At 53.6% G+C, this 17072-nt stretch overlaps 1 protein-coding gene across 1 annotated transcript; it reads left to right on the forward strand.

The window, feature by feature from the left end:
- The first annotated feature begins 7530 nt into the window (after nucleotides 1-7530).
- Nucleotides 7531-16803, forward strand: SNCB (synuclein beta). Its single transcript, XM_033096486.1, has 6 exons — nucleotides 7531-7923; nucleotides 8628-8757; nucleotides 11392-11433; nucleotides 11646-11764; nucleotides 15696-15785; nucleotides 16154-16803. The coding sequence occupies exons 2-6, from the start codon at nucleotides 8637-8639 to the stop codon at nucleotides 16184-16186; spliced, it is 405 nt and encodes a 134-aa protein (XP_032952377.1). The 5' UTR covers nucleotides 7531-7923; nucleotides 8628-8636; the 3' UTR covers nucleotides 16187-16803.
- Nucleotides 16804-17072: the final 269 nt, after the last annotated feature.

The following is a 17072-nucleotide window of genomic DNA, read 5'->3' on the forward strand; positions in this document are numbered from 1 at the left end:
CTGGTCTGCCAGGGAGCCCGACATCAGATGATCCCACAAGGACCACATTTGTAACCACAGATGCAGACCTCTGAAGGAAAGGAATTTGCAGGTGGAAAAAATAAAGTCCATGACCTGAACCGGAGGCTTTACGACTACAGTTCTCAAGTGCATGGATCAGAACCACCTGCAGGGCTTGTTAAACCGACCGCAGGACCCTGGCCCAGAATTTCTCAGGCTTGGGCCTGAGAACTGGCATTTCCATCCAGTTCTCTGATGATGCTGGTCAGGGACCTCATTTCGAGAACCATCAGCTTAGAGGTAGTTGGTGGAACAGGTGATGCTGGAGCAGAGACCTAAAGCATGAGTGAGAGTTAACCAGGTGGGTGGGGGCATCTCAGGGTGTGGAGCAGCGTGAGCCTCTGGGGGCAAAGGGAACGTGGGGTACTGGAGGAAGAGAAGAATGTGGTGAACCCCAAAGGAGGAAAGGATGGTTAGTCTTGATCCTAGGAACGTGGAGAGCCACTGAGTGCTTCAGGTGGATACAGGTGGGCTGGGCAGAAAGTTATCTGGGCTGCTGTGTGGGAAACAGACACAGGCGCAGCAAGAGTGAGTGGGGGTAGATCTATTAGGATGCTAACGTAGTTGTCCAGGAGACAGGGAAAATGGAGAGAACGTGTTGAGTTTCAGAGGCATTTAGAAGGAAGACTCAGTGGTGTTTGGTGATGGACAGGCGCTGGAGAAGTGGAGCACTGTGTCCCAACTGCCTGTCACTGCATAATAATCCACCCAAAATTAGTGGCTTAAAACAACAATCATCTTTTTGGGTTTTTTGCTCACAGGTCTGCAATGTGGGTAACGCTCAGTAGGGACAGCTTGTCTCTGCTCCAAAGCCCTGTGGGATGGAGTGGCTCACAGGCTGGGGCTGCAGTCATCGGCTCACTCCCCATGGGGCAGTTGATGCTGGCTCTCAGCTGGAACCTCTGCTGGGGGTGTCGGCTGGGACAGCTCTACATGGCCTCACAGTGGCTGGGTTCCCAGAATGAGTGTCCCAAGGGATGAAAAACAAGCTGCCAGTTTCCTAAGGCCTGGATCCCAAACCTGGCACAACATCATATCCACTGTATTCAAGTCCCAGGACCCACATTCAAGGACGGGGACATAATAGTACCTCCCAATGGGAATTTTGTCAGGGGAAGCCCTGGAAGAAGGCCAGGCTTGGGGAGAGAGCCTGAATCTAGGTTTGATGGAGAAAAAGGGAGAAAGGACCTTCCCCAAGTGCCAGGCATGGCCTTAGATAGCTGCCTTAGAGTCCTGGCCCACAGCCTGGCATGGAATGACCCTGCCAGCCACAGCACCCCTTCCCGCCATTTCTCACATCTTCCAGCCCAGGTGACTAAGGAGAGACCCTGGCCCTACTGGGGTCCTGGCCCCTACCAAAGCCCTCCCAAGCCTGTCTCTGAGGGACATCTTCCCAGTGTGGTTGAACAAGCAGGAGCTCTTAAACCCCAATCCTGGCCTTCTGTCCCTAAAATGTCTTGAATCTGCCAACTTCCCCCCCATGTCCTGCCCCCATGCCATGCCATCCCCGGCCTGTGTCACTGCCCCGGTCTCTCGTAACACTCTCCTAGCCTCCATTCCTGCCTCCCTATGAAACATTCTCCACGTGCCTCAGAGGGATCATTTAAAATACTAATCTGATCACTTAACTCCTCTGTTTAAAACCCTCCTGGACACCCAGGATGTGATTCAAAGTCCAGATTCTGGGCCTGCAAATTCCTGCAAGATCCAGCCTCACAGTGCCCCAAGCACACTGATCTTTCAGCAGGCCAGATTCATTCCTGCCTCGTGGCCTTTACACTTGCATTTTCTTTGCAACTCTTTACATGACTGACTTCTTGACATTTGAGTGCTTGACTCAAATGTCACCTTCTCAAAGAGGCCCTCCCTGACCAACCTGTCTAAAGTAGACCACTCTCTGCCACACACTCTTTAACTCATTACCCTGTTTTATTTCCTTCTTAGCACTTACCACCATTCATTCATTCATTCATTCATTCACTCATTCATTCAGCTATTCATTCAGCAAACACTGACCTAGCAGTTACTTTGCACCAAACACTGTTTTAGGCACTGGGGAACACAGATACGAACAAAATCAATGGTTCCTTCTCTTTGCTTTAGAAGACCCCAGAACTAAGCCCTTGGATCTCTTCTATGCTGTCCACATTTGCTGTTTCATGATCTCATCCAGTCCTGGCCACTACATGTCACATGTACAGTGTACCTCGGGCCCCGACCTGAAATCCAGAAGAACACATCCAACTCTCTAAGGCCCAGCTGGGATCTAATGTGCCTCTGTCTCAGGATTATGGCATGCGAAGCTGAATTCCTGTCTTCCCCCGGTCTCCAGACCTACTCCTCACACAATCTTCTCTATCCTTCCAGTTTCTGGAAGTATCCAGGACTCTTTCTAACCCATCAGAACATTCTATCTTCAGCTCTACTTTCATAACAGATCCAGGATCCGACCACTTCTCTCCACCTCTATTGCCACCACCCCAGGCCCAGCAACAGTTATCTTGCCTGTATCATGGCAATGGCATCTGAACCGGCCCCCCAGCTCCCACCCTTGCCCAAGCACCATCTACTCCCTACATAGAGGCCACTGAAAATGAAAGTTAGGGCCCATCACTCCTCTGCTCTCAGCACAGGGTCTGCAGGGCCCATCAGCTCTCTGCCCTTCTCTCTTACTCGCTCTGCTCCAGCCATACTGGCTTCCTCGTAAGTCTTCAAATGTGCCAGGCCCTCTCGGGCCATAGCAAGTCACATGGGCTGTTCCCTCCATTCCAAACTCAAGTGAGGTCTTCCTTGCCTACCGTATTGAACTGTCCAGGCCTCAGGCCCACGCCAGCACCATAGATTTTACTTATTTATTTTCCTTGTTATCTGCCTTCTACAAGAACATAAGGTCCCAAGGCCTCTTTCATTCACGGCTGTGTTCTCCGGTGCCTAGAACAGGGCCTGGCTCAAAACAAGTACTCAGAGGTCAGAGTGAGGAGGGAGAGCTGACCAGTAGATTTAGCAAGGCAAATGTCGCTGTTTTTGGCAAGAGCCGCCCAATCTAAAGCATCTTATTTGGTTACGAGTTCATTCATTCATTGTCTGTTGCTTCCTAGTGAACCGTTCCAGAAGAGTAAGCACTTCGTTGGTCATTTTTTCTGCTGAATCTGGGGTACCTAGAACAGTGCCTGGCACACAGTAGGCACTCAGGAAAAACTGATAGGATGGAATAGATGTCAACGACCAGTGAGTTCCCCTCTCTGGTGTCAATTCCCTCATCTGTCAACTCAGAATGAAAATGCCTGCTTTAAAGAATTGTTCCTAGGGCTTAATGATATACTGGATGTAGTGCCTGGCACGCAGTAGGTGGTCAATAAATATCACCCATTCCTTTATCTGTTGTCAGCCCCCCGTCTGGCCTGCCTATCTTCCTCCCCACCCTGAGGCTTCTGAACCACAGGAATGTTGATAAATGTTTAATCAGACTGTCAAGCACCACACACAGAGTTATAAAGGCACATCTGAATTTTTGCAGAACCAGGCAGGGCTGTGAGAATGCCTTCTGCTCCAGCTGCTTCTGCTGGGATTTTCTCCCACCCCCTTCTCCACATTCTCCTCCCCTCCCCTCCCAGGAAGCTTCAATAGTCATTCCCCTTAGTACATTCTATAGGGAGGGGAGAGGCAAGAGAGGAATGGAGGGGCCCATTTTCCAGGGGCAGAGAGAATTCACAGGTTTAAGGCCTGGCCAGAAAGAGACATAGAGGCCTGAGCTCTGCCACCCTATACCCTAAGGGGGGCCAGGAGTGTGGCATGGGTAAAGAACCCACTGTGCTAGAAAGTGGCAGCCCAGTAACCATGTCCCCTTCTTCTGAGGACAGCACATGTAAAGAAAACAAGAAAAATGTAGCAAATGTTAACAATTGGTGAATCTAGGTGAAGGATATTCGGGTAGCCATTGTACTAATATTGCAACTTTTCTGGAGGTTTTGTTTCGTTTTTTCTTTTTTCTTTTTTTTTTAACTTATTTTAAGTGTATCTTTCCAGGACCCATCAGATCCAAGTCAAGTAGTTGTTTTAATCTAGTTATGGAGGGCACAGCTCACAGTGACCCATGTGGGGATCGAACCGGCAACTTTGTTGTTGAGAGCACAGCACTCTAACCAACTGAGCTAACCAGCCGCCTCTGGAGGTTTTGTTTCTTGTACTATGCTTGCAACTTTTCTCTAGGTTTGACATTTTTCAAGACAAAAGAGTTGGGGGACAGAAAGAAATAGTGACAGAGACGCTAGTACCTCACCAGTAACCATTCTCCCTTCTAATTGGATTCTGGGAAGTCATATGCCCAGCTAGATGACCACACTTCCCCAGCCTCGCTGCAGCTAGGCCTAGCCAATGAGAGAGAAGTGGAAGTTGTTGGGTTGGCTTTTGGGGAAACTCCTTATGAAAAAGATAGACAACAGGAAAGTGCTTATTTTACCCTACTTCACTTCCTCCTGCTTTCTGCGTAGACATGATGGCTGGAGCTGCAGCAGCCATCTTGGACCATGAGGTGGCCTTGAAAATGGAATCCATGTACTAAGAATGATGGAACAGCAAGGTAGGAGTCATCACACCAACTGTGGACTGCCTCCTGTTGGACTTCTTTCTTTAAGTGAAAGGATATACACCTGCTTTGTTTAAGCTTCTGTACTAGCAGCCAAATGAACTTCCTGCCTGATTCAGAATTTAACCTGTTTCCTGTCCCATCGACACTCTGGACTTTTCCACCTGCCAGATCCTTTGCCAGGAACGCTCACCACCACTTGTAAGGTCTTTCTCATCTTTCAAAACCCATTTTGAATGTCACTTTCTCCTGGCCACTTCCCCTTCGCTCCACACACAGACACATACAACCAGGGCAGCTGTTAAACCCCCCACTTGCTGCCAGTCCAAAGACCACTCACTACTCATGGCTTTGGCCCCTCTAGTATTTATCCTGTTGTCCTCTAATGTCCTTGGTTTCCCTGCTACCACTTTCTCCAACTTCTCTTCCTCTTGGGGCTGTTCCCTCTCAGTCTTTTCCCCCGGTCTCTCTGCTTCTGAAGGTTGCAGTGCCTCAGGATTCTGTTCCAGATTCTCTCTTTGTTCCCCTGAGCAATTGCATCCTCCCCATGGCTCCAGCCACCACTTCTGTGCTAACAACTCCAAATGCCGTGGTGTACTGGGCCAGTTATGGGACTCCTGAATGATACTCAAATCTCTCCCTCTGATCCTGTTCCAGGCTCACTGAGGCTTCATGTTTGTCATCCCTCCTGTGGGTTCTGCCCCAGCCTCCTCCCTGATCTCGCCATGTCCCCTCCAACCCACCTCCATTTGGCCCCATACAATGTAAATCTTATACAGGTCTCTCTCGTGCTTAAAATCCTGCGGTGACTCCCAGCTCCTACAATAGGAAGCATAGATCCTCTCATCTGGTCTTCTTTCTCCCTTCCTCCCCTCCTCCCTCCTCCTCAGTCCTTCCTCATCACCTACTCTCACATTCAGGGGTTCCTTAGTCCCGACTCACAGAAATCACTTCTGGCTAATTCAAGCAGATACGTTTATTAACCAATACTGGGCAGCTCAGAAATTCTCCAGGGAGGCCAGACCATTCTCCCTGGAGACCACAGCCTGGAATCATGCCCCAAATCACAGTGCCGAGCAGACCCAGGAAGACTCCCATGATGCTACGGCTGGGTACAGACAATGCAGCTTGCCCTGTCATGCGGGATGCTCCCAGAAGCAGCGTCACTGATGCCCGTGGGCCATGACAGGAGCTGCCATCACCAATGCCACATGTCCTCACCAGGGCAGACTCCCTCCTTCCCTGCTGCTCTGGCACTAGCTTCAGGTTCTGAATCTGGGGCTGGAGTGTCTGGGTCTGATGTCACCAGTCCTGGCTGCAAGGAATGCTGGGAAAGCATTGGCAGCTCCTAGAGGGGGAGGTGGGCTCTGCCTCATAAGGTGGGGAATCCCCCAAACATAGGAAGGGGCAATTCCAATGCTGAGAGGCCAACAATAATGATGTCTTTTAAAAATGTACAAGTAAAATCCTATTCAAGGTAAAATAATCAAACAGCACAAGAAAGAAGGCAATGAAATGTAAAAGCATCTCTCCTTAGTCTCGTTTGCCAGGGGCAACTACTGTTGATGGTTTGTTTGGAAGTCTGTATGAAGTCTGTATATAAGGTACCTATAATGTATATATATGTGATAAGTATATACATATATACATATGTATATATGATTTTCTATGTATCAAAATTGGCTTGTCCCACGTCCGTACACCTGGGCCTGGCTTATCCTTTCCAGCAGCACCACATTGACTGACTGGATATACCACAATCAAATAGCCAGTCTTCTACAGATGGATATTTAGGTTACTTTCAATTTTTTGCTACAAGAAACCATGCTGCAGTGAACATCCTTGCACAAATGTCTTTGTGCGCTTGTGCGAGTAGAGATCCAAAGGATAAATTCCTGGAAGGGGAACTGTTGGCTCAAAAGGAACACGCATTTATGTCTTAGGTAAACATTGCCAAATTGCCTTCCAAAAAGCATGCGCCAATTTACAGCTCTACCAGCGGCCTGTGAACATTTTTTTTCCAGGCCCTGTACTCTGGCCGCTGGCTACCACCTCACCTCATCACCTACCTGTCACTTACACACCCTGCGTTTCCAGCCATAGTGCCTCTGCCCATGCTGCACCCACAGACTAAAACGCCCTTCCTCCTTTATCTGCTGGATGAAATCTTACCCATCCCACAAGGCCCAGCTTAGATGTCACCTCCTCTGTACAGCTTTCCCAGACTCCTCCAAGCTGTCAGATTCCCCTTTCTCTGAGATCCCAGCTTCTTCGTTCTAATTCTGTCAGAGCCCAGGCTGAGAGCCTCTGTGTGCCTGGCATCCTATGACCATTTTGACAGTCCTCACTACGACCATACAAAAAGTGGTCTTGTCCACTTCCTTCTCTCGCCCTCCTGACTCTCCAGCAGCACTGCCTTTTAACTGTTCCAAAGCACAGCCCTGCCTCAGGGCCTTTGCACCTGCAGTTCCCTTTCTATGGATCTTACCTTCACCCGTCGTGGCCTCAGTGCTTCTCTGTGCTTCCTTCCATTCACCTCCTTACAGAGGCCATCCCTGACAACTCTGTCTCAAGTACCCCTCCTCTAATCTCTGTTACATCATCATTTTATTATCTTCACAACGCTCCTCACAAGCTGAAATAACCTTATTTGGTTTAAGTGTTGTCACGTTTATTTTCTGTCCTGTGTCCCGTCTCTGCGGCACACAGCACTGTAGCTCCAGGAGAACAGAAAGCACGGCTGGGATTCGAACCCATCCGAACTACAAAGCCAACTGCGTTATTCCCACCCCCGTCCCCGCCCCATCTCTTAGCACGCGGCACTGTCTCCCTCACCAGACTGGGCTTTGTGGGGCAGGACGTAAGTGTGACGCCCTGAGGTCCTCAGCGGCGCGTCCCAAGCCGGGCCGGGGAGGCCGGCGGGCTCTGCGGAGTTGTCACCCTCCCCGCCCCCTTGTCAGTCAGGCCGAGGGGGCGGTGCGGCCGCCAGGCGGGGGCGCTGAGCTCAGAGCTGCCGCAGCGCCGGAGCGGGAGCCCGAGCCCCAGCGCGCGAGCGAGCTGGGCGCAAGGCGCGAGTGGTGGCAGGCGACGCACCCAAGACCCGGGCACTGCTACGTCCGGCTCAGGTCCCGCGCCCCTCCTGCTGCGGACCGACCTGATCGCCTGGCGAAGCCCCGATTCCTCACGGGTCCCAAGCCCACCGCAGCCCGGCCTAGCCGAGCCCCAGCATCCGCTCGCCGCAGCCGCCGTTCCATCCCCTGCTCGGGCCCCACACCCAGGTGAGGCGGCCGCGGTCCAGAAGCGAAGAAAGGGAAAGGATGGGGATGGAGAGGGGATCGGGTGGGATGGAGAAGGGGCTAGGGATGGAGAAAGGACCGGGTAGGATGGAGACCGCCCTGGAACTGGAGAGGGGACCGGGTGGGATGGGGAAAAAGATGAGGAAGGGGCTGGAGAACCGAGAGAGGGCGCGGCGGGTCTGTGTCAGTGTGCGCCCCGGGGTATGTGTGTCTGCTGCTCTGTGTCTGCAACCACCTGGGTGGCCGTGTGGACGTGCGTCCGCGCCTGTGTGCCGGTGTGTGTTGGAGTGTCAGTGCGCGTTTGAACGTCTGCGTGTCCTGTATGTGCACGTGAGCGTGTCCATGGAGTATGTTTGTGTACATGGTCGTGTGACACTGTCGTGTGCGTACAGGCAGGTTCCGGGGCTTCGCGCCGATTCCAGCACTCCGGTTCCGCGGGGCTGCAGGTTGCGGGGCCCCGTATAACCGAGAAGGTGGCCCCTCCCGCGTCCCCGGATTTCAAGGACGCTAGGACTCGCCGCGGCCCAGTGCCTCGCGCTGGAGACGGGGAAAGGCGAGAGGGGGCTCCGGGTCGGAAGGGCGTCGAGGTCTCAGGAGGGAGGGGAGGGGACCCCCGCGTCCGTCGGGAAGGGCTGGGGTGAGGGTGCGGAGCCAGCGCACCGTGCCCGTGTGTTCATCCTCCCCAGGCCGCCAGGATGGACGTGTTCATGAAGGGCCTGTCCATGGCCAAGGAGGGTGTCGTAGCCGCCGCGGAGAAAACCAAGCAGGGGGTCACCGAGGCGGCAGAGAAGACCAAGGAGGGCGTCCTCTACGTCGGTGGGCAAGGGGAGGGGCTTCCGGGCGGCGGGGACCAGGTGTCCCCTGGGGGAGTGGGGCTGGGGTCCGTAGAGAGAGTCTGGGCAGGAGAATATGAGTCAGCAGATGAGGTGGGGTCGGCAGGGGTCACTGAGGACACAGCCCATGGGTGGGGGAATGGGGGGAAGGGTTGGTGAGGGTGGAGTTTAACTGGAAGGCCAGAGACTGAGGGAGTGATGGAAGCAAATAGTCTCCCTTTTCTTCTTTTTCGCATTAATAGTTACCTGGTGTTGAGCCCTTACTCTCTGCCAAGTACTGTGTGAAATGCCAACACATCCATTACCTCATTTAATGCTCCCTGCCCATTCCACAGACCAGGGAAACTGGGATTCTCAGAGGTTTGACTATCTTGCTCAAGGTCACACAGCTGATAAAATCTGAAGCTGTAGTTTGAGCCAAGCTTTCTGGACTCCAAAGCCCCACCCCTCCTCTTGCCTGCCCTCCCTCCTGTATTTTGGGGGCTCCCTCCCAGCACTCCTCTTCAGCTACTTCCACCACTGAGTTGCTCTCCATGTCTTTTTGCCTACCAGTGCTTGTGGTTCTACCATTGCCATCTCTCATCTGGGTCCCCTCTCTTTGCACCCACCAGCTGGCAACAGGACAGAAGCCAAGTGGTTAAATCTCTCACCCTAAGTGAAAAAGGAGAGGGAGCCTGTGGGCTCATTTGCATAAAGGGAGGTTGGGCCCAGAAGCTGACATTTACTGAATCCTTTTTGGTAATTGAGGCCTTTCTTGTGTACAGTGTGTAGAAGTGTCCCTTATGCAGGCTGAAGAGGGCTGGTTAACCTCCCCGTGGAAGATTTGGGTTTGTGGTCATTTGAAGAATATTTGACCACCTACTATGTGCCAGCCATATGCATGGTTCCTAGAGATGTAAGAGTGGACAAGAGAAACAAAGATGCCCTCTCCTAATGGTGACTCAGAACATTCCAATAGTGGGATTTGACATCAAGTGGCTGTGGTGAGGGGCCACTTTGGTAGGGTAGTCAAAGAGGGTGGCATTGGAGCTGAGCTCTGAGAATAAGAAGCCAGGAGGTAGGTGGAGGAGGCTGGAGAGCAAAGGGCAGGAAGCAGGGATAGGTGGGCAAGAGCCAGGTCATGAGGGGGCCCTAGGAGGCCAGGCAGAGCATTATTACAGTTGCCATGGCAAAGGGGAAGCTAGGGACTGACAGGGTCTAACTTCAGTTTGGAAATGTCCCTCCGGCCTCTGGGGACAGTACAAATCACAGGAGGTAGTGCAGCCACCAGACAAGGGTGGTTATAGCTTAGGGAGAAGTGATGGGATCAGGGAGAAGGCTTGAGCCCACGCCCGCCCGCCCAGCTCCGGCCTGCCTTCTGACTCAGCCCCTGCCCAGGGGCCCCCACTAGCCCCTAGTTCCTACACGGATAAGCCTCACGGATGTAGCCTGGCTTGGTCCTGCCTCCGGCTGTTTCCAGCTTTGTTTCTCATTCCCATTGCTGCAGGCACACAGACGGCATGGATGTGCTTCGTGCAGGCCCTGAACGCACACCCCTCTGTGCCCTGCCTGCATGGTTCTCTGTGCCTGAAGTACCCTCCCCAGTCTCCTTTCTGCATATCCACCTGCTCCCCGTTTGTCAAGGCCCAGGCAGTGCCCCTTCCCCTATCACGTACCGCACTGCTTGAGGCTGGCGGTCCTCTCCCCACTGCTTTAGGTGCTGGGCACCGAATCTGCTCTTCTCTTAACCCCACACAACAGTGAGTGGTTGGCCTGGGGCCTGGCACAGAGCAGGTGCCAACAAATGTTTGTGGGAGGAATGAATGGGCACACATACAACGCCTACCCCCATCCCTGGGTCTGGCTGGCCTTAGGTGTGAAAATCCTGTCTTCCCACACCGGCCTCTCCTCCTCCATGGGCCTCAGCCTACCCAAACACCCGTTTCTGGGTCTGTTAGCTGTCCTCTCCCCTGAAGTCTCCCCCCCAGCTCAGATCAGGCCCCTTGGCTTTTCTCAGCAGCCCCACATTTGTCGGGAAGGCCCAGGCAGTGTCGTGGGTGTCAGCCACAATCTGCACATCACCCTTAGACCCATCCAGCATCTAAGACATTCCCCACTCCGGCCAAAAGGAGTAATTTGCACCCTTGTTAGAAGAGAATCTTTGGAAGAAATGAAGAGGGGGGTGGTGAGACGGGGATGCCCACAGGGGGGAGGTGGGCAGCCAGGCACCAGGGCAACCTTTCCAAATACACAGTCTGTTTGTCCCCCACCCCACTCCCACTCCCACCCCCACATGCTCCCACCCTGGGCAGAGAAATGACCTGGTACAAGTAGAGCACTTTGCAAAGTGCTGGCACTCAGGCAAAAGCCACCTGAGGGCTGTGGGTACCACATCAGGTGGGGATGGTGGGGGACAGACCGTGAGGAGAACTGAAAGTCCTGAGGAAGTAGGCGCAGGGGGCTCAGTGCAATGATGAGCTGGGACTTGTGAGATTTTGAGGACCAAGGTGGCAGTGATAGGGCCAGGAAGCCAGCTGCCAAGTGAGTCCCTCTGCCCACTTTTTAACCACCATGCTTGCCAGAATCTCTGTTCCCTCAGCTCAGAGCCCTTAAATGTGCCCCCTTTGTCTTCCTGCAGGAAGCAAGACCCGAGAGGGGGTGGTACAAGGAGTGGCCTCAGGTACCAGCCCAGTCCTGGCACAGCCCCTTTCCCTCCCCCAGGCTGAGAACTGGCTCTGATCCAGGGGGTGGCAGGGAGGGGTGGTGGAAGAGGGCTCCATGGGGGTGCTCCATGGGGAAGGCAGGTCCTGGGACACTACAGGGGGAGGGGGATACCTATGCCTCCTTCACCCTGGCCCCCAACCACCTTCCCCAACACCCTCCCTGCTCCAGTGGCTGAGAAAACCAAGGAGCAGGCATCACATCTGGGAGGAGCTGTATTCTCTGGGGCTGGGAACATCGCAGCAGCCACAGGCCTGATGAAGAAGGAGGAATTCCCCACTGATCTGAAGGTGAGCGATCCTCCCACCACACACACTCACACATGCACGCACACACACACAAATGCCAGGCACACCCATGAACCTGCCACTAGGCTCCCTGCTCCCCCAGCCAGCCTGGGGCACAAGACACCTGTCTCACATTCTGCGACCATGACCCAGATCTGGCTGTATACATGTATTCTGCTTACAAGTATGACCTCGACTGCTTCTGGCCATGTCTGCATGTGTCACTGATTGTTCATTCACTTTTTTTTTAATTAAAGTTTATTGGGGTGACAATTGTTAGTAAAGTTACATAGATTTCAGGTGTACAATTCTGTAATACATTATCTATATCTCACATTGTGTGTTCACCACCCAGAGTCACTGTTCATTCATTTCTTTTCATTCAACAAGTATTCACGCCAGAGAGGAATTGTTCCAGGGGTTACCGCAGTGAATCAGTGCCTACGTTCATGGAGCTGACACTGTAGTATAGTGGGAGAAGATAGTAAAAAGCCAACCAATGAGCAAGATGATTTCAGACAAGGTTAAGTGCTATAAAGAAAAGACCACAGGGTGCTGGGATAGAGAGTCCAGGGATAAGGAGGCTACGTTGTCTGAGAGGACCTCTCTGAGGGGGTGACATTTGAACTGACACCCAAGTGGGAAGTGTATATGAGGCAGTAGGAACAGCGCATGCAAAGGCCCTGAGGCAGGCATGAGCAGATGTGGGCCGTGGGGGAGGGGCGAATTGCATCACAGGTTTGCGCAGGCATATTCCCCCAGGGGAGTGGTGATGGCTATCCCTATGTGCATAAAGAAGAGGCCTCCAGTAGGACACAGGGCAGAGTAAGAGCTGTGAGCTCTGGAGCCTGACAGAGCTGTATCTGAATCCCAACTCCACCACTTCCTAATTGTGTGACCCTGGTCAGGTCCCATCACGTCTCTGAGCCTGATCCTTTGCCTGTAAGAAGGGAGATGAACATAACAGGGCTCTTATGTAGATTAGGTAATATAGATCAAAGTTTAAGTGTGCATCGGAATGACTAGTTGACCAAATTCAAATACAGACTCTTGGCCCCACCCCGAGAATTTCGGATTCAGTAAGTCTGATGTGGGGCCTGAGAATCTGCATTTCTAACAAGTACCCAGGTGATGCTGATGCTGCAGGTGTAGGAACCCCACTGTGAGCACCGCTGGTAAAGGGCCGGGCTTGCATACAGTGAGTGCTCAGGAAGAGATGGCGGCCCCATGCCCATGTGAGCGGTCTGTGTCTGCCCCCAGGGGCTTATGTGACCACAGGTGTGCGTGGAAGGGTACTATTATGACAGTGCACCCTGCCCACTCATCTGCACAGACAGCCTCCTGTGTGCATGCCTGTCCTCGGACATGTACAGATTCTGACTCTGTGGGGGTGGGGCTCCTTCTTCAGCGGCTGGTTTGGGAGATCAGTGTGCTTTATGCATGAGTGTACCCATCGGGCTGTGCGAGGAGACCCTACCCCACCCTCCCTTCCAGGCCTTTTACACAGTTGGTTCCTTCCCGTGTCAGAAGTCTCAGACTTGACTCAGAAGTTCTGATTCAAGTCCTGCCTATGCATTTTACCAGCTGGGTGACTTCGCATTTGTTATCATTATGTTTCCAGTGATCCTTGCTATTATTTATTGACCTCTTGTATGGGCAGGCACTGCTCTCGATATGTTACATGGAGTAATTCACTGAATCTTCACAATGTCCCTATGAAGAAGTCACCACAATTAGCCCATTTTACAGATGAAGGAACTGAGGCTCAGAGAGGTGAAGTGACTTGCCGAAGGTTCCATTCCTGCCTGCCTCCCTGAGAAGTGGTCAGGAGGATAAGCTCAGGTCCATATGATTAGAGTCACTTGGTGCTGACATAGGGCCAGGCCCTGTGCTGGGGGGCTGGGGTACAGAGAGAGGCAGGTTTGGGCCTGAGCTGTCAGTCTTGAGGCTGTTTGTGAGGGGCATTTGCACAGAACCATCATCTTTCTTAGGCTGCCTTCCTCTTATCAGCACTTGTTGACAACTCAAGCCTCCTCTCTCAAGGGAGCTCAAAAGCATAGATTTACAATCCAAACCACAGCCCTTTGGGGCCACTGGGCACAGGGGAACCCGTGGAAGCCCAGGGTACATGTCCCTGAGTATCTCTCCATCCCAACCCGCTCACATACGTTACCATGGAAGCCTCCTATACTCCTCCAAAGCAGAGACGCCATCTCATTTCCCAGCTGAGACCACTGAGATCAGAGGTGAAGTGACTTCCCTAATGCCAGACAGCTAGTGAGTGGCAAGGCTGGGAAACTCCCCCCTGTTACCAGCCTCCAAATCAAGACACAACATCAGCCCCTCAGAAGCCCCCCTCCAATCCCTACCCCTAGTGCCAAGACTAAGGTGAGATGAGGGAGGTGTCGGGGGTGCAGAATTTAAGGGACACTCATTCTGGGGTCTCATTTGCATAGCCCTGAGAGTGAGTGCCTTCTTAACACTTGCACCCTAGGCACCTTGCTCTCCTTACCTTCGGCCTGGCCTTGTTTCCTCCTCCATGGGTAACTGCTTCATGGCTTCCATCACCACAAATTAGTGGGGTATTTTTGAATTGCACATAAATGTTATCCGAACGTACATGCTCTTCTGTACCTGGCTTCTTCCACTCAACAGGCAGCCGTGGTATGCACTATTGGGCTCCATGTTTATTGTACAGTACCCATGTGTGATGAAACCACAGCGTACACATCCTTCTACTCTTGTTGGACATCTGAGTGGTTTCTAAATGATGTGCTCCAGCTGGGATTTGTAACACTCTGTTTCTTTCCCGGGTTCTGGTCATAGCTGAGTGACTTTGAGCAAACTAACATTTCCCCACCTCCTGGACCTTGGTCTGCCCATCTGTACACTGGGGGGAATGAGCCAGTTCAGGAGCTGTAAACTCCTGTGCCCACAGGGCCCACCTAGACAGGTAATGCGAAGGACGTGAAGCTGCCTGGATGGGGCTGGGCCAACTCTAGTGCAGAGATGGCCAGGGCAGGCTGTCTCAGTGCCAGCCTTCCAGGGTCCCAAGAGTCTTATCTCCACGCAGTAGGGAGGGACAGTGGTATGTGTGGAAGTAGAAGAGGTGGTATGCCGCCCTGCGTAGTTTCTACCAGGGTTCCAGGTGTGTACTAGCCCGTATGGCCTTGTGCAGCCACACATGGACCCCAGGTTATTATTGTATGTGCCTGTATGTGCAGCCAGCTCGGTCCTGTGTTTGTGTGCATACATGTGCTCACCTGCAGGTGGCTGGCCATGTGTCTGGCAGCCCCCCACTTGCATGCCTGCTGGTTTGCACCCATCTGGGCAGCAGATGTAGGGGGAAGGGAGAGTCTTAGCTCACACATCCAAGCAACACCATGAGCTGTTGCTTCCAGCTTATCTTAAAATAGCAACAGCTGAAGAAACCAGGCCATGCAGGGCCCTGGGGGAGGGATGGGTGGAAAGTGGCAGGGGAATGGCTCAGAGCCCCTGCTCAGCCCTGTATCTGAGCCTCTATTTCCCTCCAGCCCAGAGGAGCCTCCAGGGGTATCTCTGGGGTCCCAAAGCCCAGCACAGAGAGTCTGACCCAAAGAGGTAGGGATTAATGGGTGACTGAAAGTGCTATCTCCCCATTCCATTCAGTCCAAATGATGGAAGTGCAAGAGGCTGCCAGGTGCTGGGGAGAGGGGGATGGAGAGCCCCGCTCCGCTTCCTACCCACAGCCTCAAGAGGGATTTGGAGGGATTTCACTCTTCATGCCTGCATCTCACTTCCAAGGCACTCCATATAAACAATTTAATTAGAAATTCTTGATTATACTGCCAACCAACCCTAGTCTTCCCCCAATCAACCAAGAGTTTCCCAGGGTAGGAATCTGAGGGAGCATCCCCAGCTGTCTTCACAGGCCCTGTCCTTTCTCTGCCCGCAGCCCGAGGAAGTGGCCCAGGAAGCTGCTGAGGAGCCACTGATAGAACCCCTGATGGAGCCAGAAGGGGAGAGTTATGAGGAACCGCCCCAGGTGAGGGGTGGCAGGGCTGGGTGGGGACTGGGTATCCAAGAGGATTGCTGAAATCCCAGCAGGGTGGGAGGTCCTTGGCAGGGTAGGGTTGGGCCGGGAAAATTCAGGCCCCTCTTTTCTAGAACCCAGGCCCCAGGATGTAGCACCAGGGAGGGAGGACAGATGGGGCCTATCACTGAGCCCCAGGTACTAGTGCCCAGGACTGGCCAGGCTGTGCCCCACCTCACCTGTTCCTCACCTGCCCAGGGGGAGGGGATGTACTGTTCCTCCTTGAAGGGAAGGGGTCTTGGGCTCAGGGCCTGGCCACTTGGTCTCCAACCCCTTCCTCTTTTGCTCTTCTCCACTCCACCCCCATCCCTCTGATGCAGGAGGAGTATCAGGAGTATGAGCCAGAGGCGTAAGGGCCCAGGAGGGCCCCCTCACCAGCAGCACAATCCCTTCCCTGTCCCTGTCCCACCCCCCAAAGCCAGGGCTGTCCTTCTACCCCTTCCCCCCAAACAGGAGATCTTCCTTCACTCTGAGGGGCCCCCTCAGAGCCTGTGTTAGTGTCTGTCCATCTGTCTCTCCTACCCGCCCACATCCAACCCTGTGGCGTGGACAGGGCAAGGGCTGCGGCCTTGACTCGGAGCCTCTCCCCACCTGTGTTGCCCGCCCCTCGCCCCATCCTGTCCAGTGTGTGCAGGGATGTAGCATGTTCTATGTGTTTTTAAACGAAGATCTAAAAGCGATGGCTCTCCTCTCCCACTCCCGACAGAAGCTCTCTGAAGGGCCATCCGGCAGCCCCAGAGCCCCCCACCCCCCCGCCCACATCGACCCCAAGAACCATTTTTTTAACCAAAACCAGGAGCCAGGCTGTGCCATGCCCCCTCCCCCAGCCGGCCCGGTCCAAGCGCGGGCGTCATGTGTCGTGATTGTGGCATGGAGAGTCCCCCAATCCCCGTGTGAGCGTGTTCCAGGCGGGCAGCATTGCCGCCCCCTTCCCCCCTCCGTGTCCATGAATAAAGCCAATCTGTCTGTAGCCGGCGACGCAAGAGCAGGACAGGGCTGGGTGCCAGATGGGGGTGGCCGACGGGCTTCCAGGTCCCAGCCTGCCCCACTTCCCTCTTTGGGGCCCGCACACTTGGCCCAAATAGGAGACTGACCACCTCTGGCTTCAGCTTCTCGGTCTCCTACCCTCTCCCGGGATGACCTGGAGGGAGGGGTTCCCCCCCAGGCTAGGACACACAGTTGGCTGGCAGGCCGGAAGGCGGCCTGGGGCGCCACCTGCTGGGCCGTAAGTCGACAATT

The sequence above is a fragment of the Rhinolophus ferrumequinum genome, chromosome 24, assembly GCF_004115265.2.
Source record: "Rhinolophus ferrumequinum isolate MPI-CBG mRhiFer1 chromosome 24, mRhiFer1_v1.p, whole genome shotgun sequence".
NCBI lineage: Eukaryota > Metazoa > Chordata > Mammalia > Chiroptera > Rhinolophidae > Rhinolophus > Rhinolophus ferrumequinum.